The sequence below is a fragment of the Pagrus pagrus genome, assembly GCF_965226575.1.
Source record: "Pagrus pagrus genome assembly, chromosome: 9".
Taxonomy (NCBI): domain Eukaryota; kingdom Metazoa; phylum Chordata; class Actinopteri; order Spariformes; family Sparidae; genus Pagrus; species Pagrus pagrus.
The window spans coordinates 19,347,773-19,360,910 of NC_140193.1; the positions used below are offsets into that span (position 1 = coordinate 19,347,773).

The 13,138-nt window shown below is 44.1% G+C and overlaps 1 protein-coding gene across 1 annotated transcript in view; it reads left to right on the plus strand.

Moving 5' to 3' along the window:
* Positions 1-12,878, plus strand: part of igsf3 (immunoglobulin superfamily, member 3) — an 86,245-nt gene extending 73,367 nt beyond the window's left edge. Inside the window, exons 7-9 of the mRNA XM_084363061.1 lie at positions 2,354-2,764; positions 6,683-7,129; positions 8,299-12,878. Coding sequence (XP_084219187.1) covers positions 2,354-2,764; positions 6,683-7,129; positions 8,299-8,549 — 1,109 coding nt within the window. The 3' untranslated portion in view covers positions 8,550-12,878. The remainder of the gene's footprint in view (positions 1-2,353; positions 2,765-6,682; positions 7,130-8,298) is intronic.
* The last annotated feature ends 260 nt before the right edge of the window (positions 12,879-13,138 follow it).

Genomic DNA, 13,138 nt, shown 5'->3' on the forward strand with positions numbered 1-13,138 from the left:
GTTTAAGAATGCAGGCGAATCGTAGGGATGGAAATAAAAGGTAGATGACTAGTTATTAACAAAACCTGGTTAATTACTGGCCACAACAGTGTCAGCTGGTAATTAACCAGGGTAATGTTTTCACTTTGTGGGCAGCTGTGGCCATCGTAAGATGGTCTCTAGGACAAATGTCTGTTCCTGTTTTCATTTGACAAAAGAAGCCATCGTTATCAAATGTTAAAGGATACCTATTATGCTTTTTCAAATTATTCCCTACCTTTGGTGTTTTATCTGATCTAGTGTATGTAAAAGATCTTGCAAGCTAAAAAGACCAAAGTCTCATCTCATCTCATTTTCTTTTTGCCGCTTGTCCGTGAGGGTCGCGGGAGATGTTGCCGCTTTATCCCCCCCTTTCGGGGGGTTGCGGGGTTACTGGAGCCAATCCCAGTTTCTTATGGGCGGAGGCTAGGGTATATCCCTGGACAAGTCGCCAGTTCATCGCAGGGCCCTTCTGGCGACAAACACCTCGTCAGTAGTCCCGCCTTTAATTCTGTTACTTTGTGACATCACACTACATCACCAAGTCACACAGTTGCATAATTTATGCCTATATTTACAGTAGAGGTGAAGCTAACTGGAAGCTGGCAGGACTCAGGATGAGAGGTGCAGGCTCATGCGTGTGTGAGCTGACCAATCAGAGCAGACTGGGTACTCGGGAGGAAGGCCTTAAAGAGACAGGAGCCAAAATAGAGCATCTCAGACAGAGCACTGGACAGTATGAGAAAACTGAGTTTTTTAAGCATTAAAGCATGTAAACCTTTTCCAGTCGTAACCCAAAATAAAATTATGAACCTGAAAATGAGTAATAATGTCCCTGTATGTATAAACACAAGCACTTCAGGAGCTCAGCTAAATAAAATGCATACTCGTCTCCAAAATAGCAAAAATTTGATCAGGAACAGTCAAAATGACTGGGGAGTATTAATAAGAGTAGGACTACTGTATACTTGTGGTCCATGCGTATATGCAAACAAAGTTTGTTTTTCCAAATTTATAGACAAGTGATCATCAAAAAAAACTGTGATTAACACACTTCTTGTGCAAATACATACCCACGAAGAGTCCTTTGTACTTTTAGGTTGTCGTGTGCAATCACAAATCATCTGCTATGTGTGTTATTTTGACAATCCTGGCAGCCATCGATCCTCTGATCCCAAAATAGGTATTCCACTCTCATTTTGCTGGGAAGGGGTGGTAAAGTGACAGTCTGCAGCTGCACGCCTGCTGCTCAAATCAATTAGAGGAATTTGTTTCCCCAAATTGGCCTCAGCCAAGAAACGACTGTTGGCTCACTGTCAGTGTACCAACACTTGAAAGTGCTACCAATCAAATTGTTATTGCGGAGGTTAAAGATTGTTAAAGTTGCTGATAGAGATGGTCCTTGCTAGGTCTGCCAGTTCCACTTAAAGAGGCTTGAAACTTCACTTTATGAATACACATAAATTGGGAATTGTCAGTCAATCGCAATCATTCAAGCTGTGTGATATTTGTCAAGTGCAGATAAATACCAATGATCATGATTTCTTCATGAAATCTTAATTTTCAAATGTTACACTTGTTGTTTAACGATCTCCCAAAGTTGCACAGCGGTCTAGTTCAAGTCACGTAATGTTGAATGTAAAGTCCAGCTGCTCCCATGGCATGGAAAATGAAAAATCCTCCCCTCAGGCATTTGACAGCAGAGTCCCTGGTAGCGGTCACACCTGATGTACCTGCAGCTAATCCCATCCCACAACCGGTGTCACTGTAACCAATCCTGTCGGAGCAATCGGGGCAGCCTCAGCTCCTTCCTGACATCTCAGTCACACCTCTACATCAACTCCACCCTCTCCTGTCTGCTCTGTCTCTGTCCTTGCTCGGCTTTGAAACCACATTCCTTCCTCCCTCTCTTTGCTTTTCTGTCTGGCAGCCTGACAGACCCCCTGCCCTGCTTTTGTCTTGTACCTTACCTAATTATATCCGCAGCCCTGCGTTCCGATCCAACCCCCCTCTCTCTGTCACCCTTGTCTCTTTTACTGCTCTGCATCTTATCTTACATTTCTACTGTGATACCAACAGACCTCCCATCCCCTCAGCTTTGATTTGCCTGACATTTCCTCCTTCCTCCTTCATTCGCTTTTGTCACCTACCTCACCCACCCACGCGCCACTATCTTTCCCTGCCCCGATGTCACCAGAAATAAACCCAGCAACAGGTCGTCTGTCACGAAACAGAAATTGCATTGTGTACCTGTCACCAGCGCACACATATTCCTGCACCCAAAGGAATGACTGTCTTCTCTTTCCCTTCGTCCCTACTCTCTCCTTCTTTGCAGAGAGCAAGCTGCGAGTGCAAAAGACCAACCAGTCCCAGGTGTACCTGGAGGACAGTCGTGTCAGGATCAACTGCTCCATCTCCTCCCAGACCAACCAGGACTCCCAGCACGCCGTGCTGTGGTACGTGAGGCGTGCAACCGGGTCAGAGGCCGATGAGCTCCTGCTGAGAATCGAACGGTCGGGGGCCTTTGAGTACGGCGCCTACGCAGACGAGGAGAGACTGCGGCGCCGAGTGCAAGCCGAGAGGCTGTCACCTCGACTCTATGTGCTGACGATGAACAGGGCAGAGACCAGCGATTCGGGGACATACTACTGCCTGGTGGAAGAGTGGATGAGCGACCCAGATGGAGCCTGGTATCGACTCTCCAGGGACTCCTCAGGGTTCACACAGGTTTCGGTCAGACAACCAGGTGAGCAAGCGATCAGATGTGCTGTTTTCTTGAACAAAATGCTTATTCATTCCCACAGCAGGGAAGCAGCTGCTGCCTTTTTGTCCCCACATGCTGCCCTGCTTAAGACCAGTTGAATATTGTTGACCCTCCTCTAGATCCGCCTCACCCTGCCTCCCACATGCTATGTTAAGGGCATCGAGTACGCCTGGCTCTCATGACCTTGCACCTGCCCTGGGCTGAGCTCAGGTGGCAAAAAATGGGTTGAAGTCCTGCCAGTCGTCATATGCCATGCCTGAGGGCAGAGCCTGGCTCAGACAGAGAACCTAATCCTCTTGTCCAGTATGCAAAAACATCCAAATTGCTAGAAGCCATGCTGCCACCCACATCCTGAGATCCCCTCTCCTTACAGTCATCTTAGAGGCCCAGTGTGTCCGATTTACAGGGATTTAGTGGCAGAAATGGATTATAGTGTTCATAATTAAGACGTATGATCACCTAAAACTAAGAATTGTTGCGCCTTCCTCACTTCCTAAACAGACTTTTATATCCACAGAGGGAGTGGGTCCTCTTCTAAAAAGTCCACCATGTTTCTACAGTAGCCCAGAATGGACAAACTAAACACTGACTCTAGAGACATCCTCTCGCGTTTTTGACGTTCTTATAGGTCACTGTAGGGCAGCGGTGGAATGAGAGCTAAAATCTGAACTCAAGTACGAGTACAGTTACATAACGGAAATAATACTCGATTACAAGTAAAACTACTGGAATTAAGATAATACAAAAGTATTCCTCTCAAACACTACTCAGAGTATTAGTTACTTTTTAACCGTTGATGTTTAATGCATTATCAATAGCAGACATTCAATCAAAGGGGTTTGTTTCTCCAAATCTGCAGTCTGAATTACTCCCACTCCTGCTCTGATCACCTCGGATCACCTCTCCAGACGTGCACCTGCTGCAGAGTTTAGTGTCCGCATGTCAGGGATTTCATTGGCCCGTTTGTGATCGGATAGCCTTATTGGCTGCAACTATGCAGATGAAAGGTTTAGATATTAATTAAAATAGTACTCGGTACTAAATTATGATTTTAAAAGTAACTAAGTAGATTAAATGGTGTATTGGATACTTAAGTAGGAGCAAAATTACAGACTTGAAGTTATACTCGTAAAAGTACGCGAAGAATGACTTAATTACAGTAATTTGAGTAGTTGTAATTAGTTACTTCCACCCCTGCCGCAGGGGAGGGTGAAACGAGCAGTGTTCAGTTGTTTGGAAACTGCAACCACGACATTTATGCGCGTGTATATAGAGAGCAGCAGGGATGACGTGTTTTTGTAGGCTAACCCAGAAGCTAGCATCGCCCTGGTTCCCTCAACAAAAAGCCTATGGGATTTGTCAATTGGATTTTGGATTATTGCAGAAAATAATCTCTTTCATACACACAAGTTTATGATACTAAGACGTTTTGTTCAGCAAGCTAATCTTCACAGATGAACACCACTTTTATGATTTTTGAAGCATAAATTAAATTGCCGGAAGTAAATAGCTAGCGTTAAGCTAACGACTTCAACATCACCAGCACTAAGCGTCCCACTGCACTGTACTGTACACACTTTACTATAAACTGATCAACCTACAAGTTGTACAGTGAGAGTTAGAATAGTTTGCAACTAAACTCCGCCTGTAGAGACGAACTAGTGAGTAGATGAGTTTCAATGCTCGGTGTGATGACGTTTAATGTCTGTAGTCTCATTAAGCCACTTCTTAAGCTTGATTTATGCTTCTGCGTCGCGGCGACGGCGTAGCTACGTCGTCGACGCAGACCCCTACGCAGACCCTGCGCCGTAGCCTGACGTGCGCCTCCAAAAAATCCTGACTACGCGTCACGTCGACGCGTCGAGACGCGAACGGCAAGGACTGGGATTGGTCCGCTCAGACCGTCATTCCGGCAGTTGCTTTTCCGGTCAACAGTATAACAACACCGCCAGTTATCTGCTGCTTGCATGCTTGTCTCCTATTGCTTGTGAACTCCATGCTTTGTGAGATCCCAGCAGGGCAGGAGGAGTATTGGTGTTGTGTAGCATGTAGCTTGTAGCCCCACACTGTGACCAGAATGCTACACAGCATATCCGCTCTGACCGCAACTGCAGTGCAAGAGAGCAAGAACCCCCCGAAACCAATCCCCCCCCCCCCCCCGGCTTGGCGGTGAATTGAACGCGTTCCCTCGACGCAGAACTTCGAATGCTCAATGACGGCGTAGGGTCGACGACGTAGCTCCGCCGTCGCCGCGACGCAGAAGCATAAACTAGGCTTTAGCAACCACCTTTTTTAAGACACATAAACACTTAAAATTCACAAGTGGAGTATGTTTTTTATGTTGTACAACAAAATGTCAACATTTCTTAAGCCTGCGTTAATCACAGACCTTATATCAGGCATTTAACCGAAAACCCATTCAAAAAAACCCATTGACTTCAAGATGAGGGAACCAGAAGTGCAGAAATGCCAACTGATTTCAGGTTTCAGGACTCGTATCTTTTTCTCTCCTTGACTGAATTTCCCCTCACCTCATTTCATCTTAACACAAACTCGCCTCTACAATCAAACTCAGTGCCCCCAAATGCAAATAAATAACAGCTACCCATCCATCCTTGTCATACCCTTATTTGTATGAATCAATGCGACACACCAGCTGAAGGTGACTTCTCTGAGCTTCTTCTGCCAGGTGTCCTGTTTATAATTCAGAGTGAAATCCCTCATATGGCATCAGTCCAACTAGAACGTGAGGATCAAAATGTCTGGTCCGAAGCCAATAGGGCAAGGAAAATGCTTGTTTTTTATGTGGACAGTGAAGCTGACACTGCTTAAACAATTAATTGAGCAGCAGCAAACATACAAATACATTTTTCTGCTAATTTGAGAACCTTATATTTTCTTTGTGTACAGCATTGATTCCTTTCATGAGCTGATCAACACAAAGTTATGTGTGGGAGCTCAGCCAGGTATATTATTCATAAACGTATTGGTTTTTACTTCTAATGATACACAAGATGAGTCAAATATGCAGTATAAACATCATGGATATTCATTAAGGAGCTAAAAAATACATTCACCAAGGACGCCGTCCAGAAATCTGTTTGTCTGGAGGAAAGATGAGGGGAGATGAGTGCCAGCACTCATCGGTTTTTTTCCCTGCTCTCCTGCTGTCCTCTCTGCTTCTCATTTTGCTTTAACAAGACGACTGTTCCAATCTGTGTGTGTGCGAGGAGCCCAAGAGAGCTGAGTCTTTACTGCCATTTTTTTTAAAAAAAACTGCAGTGGAACTGGGTCATTGTACCACCCCTTAAGGGTTGAAACATACCCATACAGACAGACAGACAGACACGCTAGCCTTGGGGTAGGATCTAACCTGGCTGGAGAGCTGAGAGACTGCTGATAGCTGTGGGCAGCGCTGTGGGATTTATTTATTTTAGCCTTTTGTGTGCACATTTGAAAGTTTGGTGTCCCTGTTAGCAGAACCATTTGAATTTGAAGTCCAAATTAGGGCTGCAAACAGCGTTTGATGATTTGGATGATCTGCTGATTATTTCTTATCATTATTTTGTGTTTAAAATGTGGATAAATACCTACCACAGTTTCGTCTTTAACAGACGTCTTTAAATTGCTCATTTTGTCTGAGCAGCAGCAGATATTTAGATTTCTGTCATTCAATCATTTGAGAACAATGTGGAAGAAAGGACAATTAAATGATTTTTGAATCCATTAATCATCATCACATCACTGGTTTAAGTAGATCCTTGAAAAGCTTCAGTTTGAGTAAGCATTGAAACGTGTGTGTTCTACTGTCAGGCCCTAACAAATACTGCACATTTTAAACCATACCGACTTTTTCTGCCCTCGTCTGTTCCTCTTTCTTATCTTCCTCCACCTCTGCAGAGGTTCGATTGCAGGTGGAGGAACAGGAGTCGAACGTGACCGTGGAAGAGTCCGGCTCCATCCGACTGGGCTGTAGCATCCCATCCCAGTCGTCCCGAGACTCCCGCTTCTCGGTCTCCTGGTACGTGGAGCGCCCTGAGGACGAGGACGACGGCGACCAGCCGGCTGAGGAAGACCGAGAGCGGGAATGCGTGTTCTCCATCGGCCACGACGCCGTTTTCGGAAATGGAAACTGCAGCCCCAGAGAGGAGGCGGGGCCAAATTCCCGCCTGCAGTTTGAGAGAATGACCTCGGACCTGTACAGCCTGACCATTCAGGGAGCGCGGCCGACAGACGCAGGCAGATACTACTGCCACGTGGAGGAGTGGCTCCTCAACCCCCGCAATGCGTGGTACCGCCTGACGACCAACAACTCTGGGTTCACTTTCGTCAATGTACTGCAACAAGGTAAGTCCTTAATTAAGCAAATCCTTTGAGCTTCTCTGAATGTAGGTGAAAATGAACGCTGTGACAAACCTACACTTGCATCAAAGGCTGTCTTTTGATATTACACTGCCAACTGAAGACAGGTGATGCTCTTCACAGATAGCACAAGCTGTAATTAACTGCTGCTTCTGTGGCTGCTTCATCTCATAGCATATATATTGTCATATTGCCCAACCCTAATATATCCTTTTTGTTACAGTACATATAATGAGAGGATATTATAGGCCAATTACGGAGCTATATATGTCATCCTTGCCTTGGATCATCCGGCTTCCCCACTTGCAGCATTTGTTTTGAAGACAGGAGGAAGCCCAGTTAAAAGCGGAGCCAGAGATTGCCTCCCACTGTTTAACATTAAAGTTGAGTGTATAACTGTGTCAGCGGCAGTGCTTGGATCTCAACATGTCAAATAGATTCATTCAGCAGTCTCAACAACTAGATACATTTAATTAATCCACATACTAAAAGAGTCAGGAGAAACAGGGGCCTCATTTCAGAAAAAAACTGCTTGTCCTATCTTACATTTCAAAGATAGGAAGAAACGTTATCTCAGGCCGTGTATGTTATCGTCAGAAATCCTAACTTGAACTGTAAACTCGGCTCTTCAACAGGCACTCGTTCCGCCATGCCTGTATCTGTTTAGAAGAGACTTTACAAGAGACTGTCTGTATCCATGACAACAGCTGTCTCACTTCACGTGTCACTGGCGAGTGTCAGAGATAAAACTCATGTCAGTGCAGGAGAAGATATATACCCAATAATCCATAGTCTTGGCTAACAACTTTATTAGCTTCTCCAACAGGCTAACAATGGTGTTAGCCTCTCCAACAGGCTAGCAACAGTGTTAAGAAGAGTTAGGACTGTTGTGTAATAGCTCAATTCCTATCCTGAGATTAGATTAGGTTTTTTTTCCCTAAATGCAGTTAGAACATTTTTTTTGTGATATCAAAAATCCCAAATGTTATCCTAAACTGAGATAGGATAGTATTTCAGACTAAAGAAGTTTCTGTAAAGAGGCCCCTGAATACATTTTCTTAAAAACGTCCAGTAAGACCGTCTTTTCCAGGAAGACTTTGCATCTGTGAAAATATTTGTCAATCTTTAAAAATGCGTCTCTTCTCTGTCCACAGTGTCCACCGTCCAGTCAGTGGTGTGCGCCAACGAATCTCTCTTCTACTTCGTCTTCTTCTACCCCTTCCCAATCTTCGGCATCCTCCTCATCGCCGTGCTGCTGGTGCGCTACAAGGGCCGCAACAACAGCAAGAGCCAAGAGGGCAAGAACGGCGCCCCCCTCCTGTGGATTAAAGAGCCTCACCTCAGTTACTCCCCCACCTGTCTGGACCCACCTGCGCTCAGCCTACACCCCGGCTCCGTCGACTAAGCGAGGTCCCCTCCAACCTATGCCTCGCGCACATTGCGGATTCAGCCAACACAATGCCAGGGAGCAGATCTGGACTCCACCTTCAGACCTTACTGTCGTTCACTGCTGTGTTGAATTAGTCAATCAGTTTCCTACCCTGGTGGCTGCCTGTTTTATGTTAACAACAGTGTGTGTTTTGGTGTGTGTGTGGGTGTGTGCGTGGGTTAGAATGGGTGTGCCATGTTAGCACGATTAATCGAGTGTGATGGTCAAGAGAGTATCATGAGCCTCTCTCATTTTTTTTGTTTTCTGTGAAACTTAATCTCATAGCTGCATTCTGATTTTAATTACTCTGAATACTTGTCTATTTTTCAAAAGAGGAAAAAAAAACAAAAAAAAAAAACGCGCACATTGAGATCACCGGCCAATCCGGGAAGGACATTTAAGAGAAGGAACTCTATAATCGACTCCGGCACTGAGTGGATGCCAAAAAAAGTCTCCGCACTGATCCAAGAGCAGCCACAGCCTGGCCCACTATGTTGGTTGCCATAGTGATTCTCTGCGCCCACTGACTCCGTAGCTGACGACTTGGTTGCCAGCCTGCATAGAGACAAAGGCAAGGACACACAAGTCTGTGTCCTGACTGAGGATGTGTGTATGTGTGTTGGCCCACCTGCCTCCACAATGAATTTGCCTTGGCAGACAGAAACAGGTCCTCGTGCGCCACTTAAACACTGCCAGACACTCTGGCCTTAGTGAGAGACTGCTCCGCTCTTCTCCTCTCTCCTCCTCCATCCCTAAAAGGAGGCAGCGAGAGAGAGAGAAAGAGAGGGAGGAACGTGGAAACGATGGAGATTAAATGAACAGTCCTCTCCTGCTGAACATATACATACATTGACATAAGGGATTTGTTTTTTTTCCAGTGCCAAGACCTCCTCATTCCCACTCTGTCCTCTGCAGCTAATGTTTGAAGTTTTAAAGGGGGGGGGGTGGGTGATTGGTTCTGAGGCAGATTGTAAATAATGTCTGCTCACCTCCTGCTGTGGGTTTATGGGCCTTGTGGGCAAATGGGCAATTTCTACACTCACGTTGAATCAGTTGAATTGTCCTGCTTAAATCACACAGTGGGGGCTATTGACTGCACATTGCTTTATGTCGCCCAGTATGACCACTCTGTCCTGTCTTTAAAAGATTATCAGAAGCTCAAAAGATGCATATTAGTTTACAAGCGATGATTTGTTAAGATTACCAATGTGTGGATGTGTCGTGAAACACTCTAAAAATATTATCTGCACATTATAAGAAAACAATTCGACGGGCGTGGGCAAATGTTTGACTTTTGTGTTTATTTTAAAGATTTTTCTATTTATTGTTTTATACTACTTTGCATAGCTTTGTAAGATTTTTTTTTTTTTCCTTTTTGCTTTGAAATTCTCTAAGAACTGTGCTGCTTGTGTTGCCAGGCAACTGCACCAAGCAGATTATGTCAATAGCCTGTGTGTTGGCAATGTGGTAGATGTAGAAATGCTAGATTTGTCCTGCGCATTGCAGTCTGTAGCATTTCATACCAGATTGTCAAGTTTGGTCAGTGTCAAAACACTGTATATCTATACCTATAATGAAAATTACCTGTGGCTTTACATGTACAATAGTTGAACAGACGAGTCACACAAATGAATTCACTTAATGCTTTTCGCTCGAGTCGCGTTTATTTAGTGAAATGTGATGTAACACCTAGGTAGGATGTTTGATCAAAGACAACTGACGCTGAACTAGTCTTCTAATCATGGATTCCAGCTGAAGGCCGTCATCCTCGGCTCCCCTGACGCAAGGCAGAAGGGTTGAGAAATCTGTGTCACCTTCCCTGGAATGCAACTGCCAGGAGAGAGGTGTGAAATCCTCCACACGACCTGGTCCTAACCCTTTCACTGCCAGACTGGACATGAAAACTCTTGAAAAACTTGACATCGTTGTCTCAATCGTGTCAACATGTATATTGCATGACAATACTGAAGGAGGAATTTTGATGTTTTGTAAACTTTGAACTCTTTGAGCATTGTGTTTGTGTGACAGAGCAGTGCCCAAACCCCTCCCACCTACACCCCCGACATCCTGAACTGAGAGTCGACACAAAGCCCCGATCCCCTTCGTCATTTACAATATCTGACTGCCAATTCCAGATGCCCTTTGAACCTGTGAAGTAATCTATTTCAAGAATGGGTGTTGTGGAGATTGTGTTTGATATTATTGCTCATATTTGTCTTTTTAATGCTTTGCTTTTATGCAGCACTTCATTAAACAGATTTATGTCAAAAAAAAGAAGCCAAAAGTACGTAGCTGATACTGACGCAAGCCTCCGAGTTCGGAGATTTCAGCCTCCTTTGCTGTTCTTCAAGGTAAACAGTCCATTTCAAGCAGACCGCACTATTCCAGGTGGTGATTTTCAGTCGAGGGAGTTACACACTCAGCTACAAGTAAAAGAGGCCCATTGATTAGCTGCCCAACTGCTCGTTATAACCCTTGTGTTTACAAGTGTTCCACAAAAGTGATATTGATGTGGATAAATAACCTTTAGCAGAGAACTGGGATAGTGTGCGCATCGAACCTCAGTTGGGCTCAAGGTGTCGGACAAAAGCAGCTCACAATGGGAAAAAGATGAGTGGTCCACAGACTGAATATTGCAAGCTGTCCAGTGGTTAACGAGGTGACGTTTTGGACATCGAAGTCTTTGTCAGGCAAACTCCCACGTGAGAGAAAAACAACTCCGGAGTGAAAGAAGAAGAATCAACTGTATACAAGTCATGAACTCACATGTACGGAAGCCTTAAACGGTCAAACTGATCATTTCCTCCAATTTCCCCTGATAACGGGTTATTTATGATAATACCACAGAATAACGTGTTTTCCTGACAAAACGACTTTATTAGATTCATGAGGACGGACCGTTCCATACACGCTGCTCTGTGGGGTTGGTTTTGGGAGTTTTTAAGCAAACCACATGAACTTTTTATTACTGTTAATAATGGACACTCCTTGATCCGACATTTTCAGCTTAACTCTCAGTTGCTACACTTGATCCCATGTATGAATGCCGGCATGGCGTTGCTGATCTATAAACATGAGGCTATACGCGATAAGAGGGAGCGACCTTTTGTTTTCTTGTGATAATGGATTAATTAATCTCGTTATCACAGGATTACAAAGCTCATTTTCTCAAGATCTTAAGAAAATAAGGTCTTTATCTCGAGAAAACAAAGCTTGTTTTCTCAAAATCTCAAGAAAATGATCTTGTTATCTCGGGGAAACATTTGTTATTTTGTGAAAATAACATAAGTAACTTGTGATCTCAAGGAAAAACGGAGGAAAAATGCATCTGTAAATAGTCTCACTGTTGGGGGAGTTGTCATGTTCTCTGTACATGTGACCGCTTTTCCTCACACATGGGTGTTTGCCTAACACACCTGTGGTCAACGTGTTGTCTGATTAATATTTAGTGTGCAGACTACCTTTTTTTATCATTATAAACAGTCTCTATCCTCTTTTGATATTAACTGTGGCCTGCTACTGCAAGTCTGAGGTGTATATATATCAAAGACCGCAAGAAAAAGCCCTTCTGTATGATCACCAGGAATAATTGATGGAGCCGCTGGAAATGTCTTATGCGCTTTGACAGTAATGGCTGCATATCTTATTGACTTGCATTTGCATTGGCAGTAAACGGTAATAGGGAGCTGATTTCAGTTTTTCATGAGCAAAACTACCGGAGCTTGTTTGTTGGTTGAATGATTGCCTTTTATAAATCTTGAACATTCCCAGAGAAGCAGGTTGTGTAAATGGTGCCACTGAACAGCTGCTCCAGCTTCAGTGTGTAAATCACACTACCACCGAGACTTCATTCACAAAAAAATTAATTTAATCTTTTCTAGACTTGAGCTAGGAAGTTGTGCGGGGCGAGGTCGCGGCGTGCGACGTCACAGCGCCGCTGTTGCCATCGGAGCAGTACAGTGGGACTCTGAGTGGTGTGTTCTGTAGTGATAAATGAATACCATCCATAGCTGCCTCCCAAGATTCCTCCAGACGTTCTCACAGTGTTGTAGCTGCGTTTTTTTTTTTTTTGAGGGCTGCATGTGTTGGCTGTGTGCTGGCTCCAGAATTTAGGTGTAAAATAGTTTGTGGTGATGTTTTCAGTTCAGCCAGTGATGCTTTATTTTCAGTGATGTATTTTTATATGACCATGTTTTTTTGTTTGTTTTTTTTTCTTTTGTTACTCTATCAAATAGTTGCCATCGTGACCATTTAAAAAGGCACTTTGCTATTGTCAGTTTATTGCAATAAAATACATTCAGTGCATCTTCCTGTTTTCCTTTCAACCACATGCGGTTTGCAGCAATTATTCGCACCCTTGAGCAAAAATGAGCAAAAAGCAGATGCCAATAAAATGTCTTGATTGTTTACCCTCGAGACCGTGCATTTAAAATATTCACGAGAATCAAACCTTTTAAGTGAAGGACCATAACTGAAAGAAACATTCCCATCATATGTGTGCCATAATTATTCACAACCCTAATTGAATATTTCCTACAGCCTTCCTTTGCCATAATAACACCTTC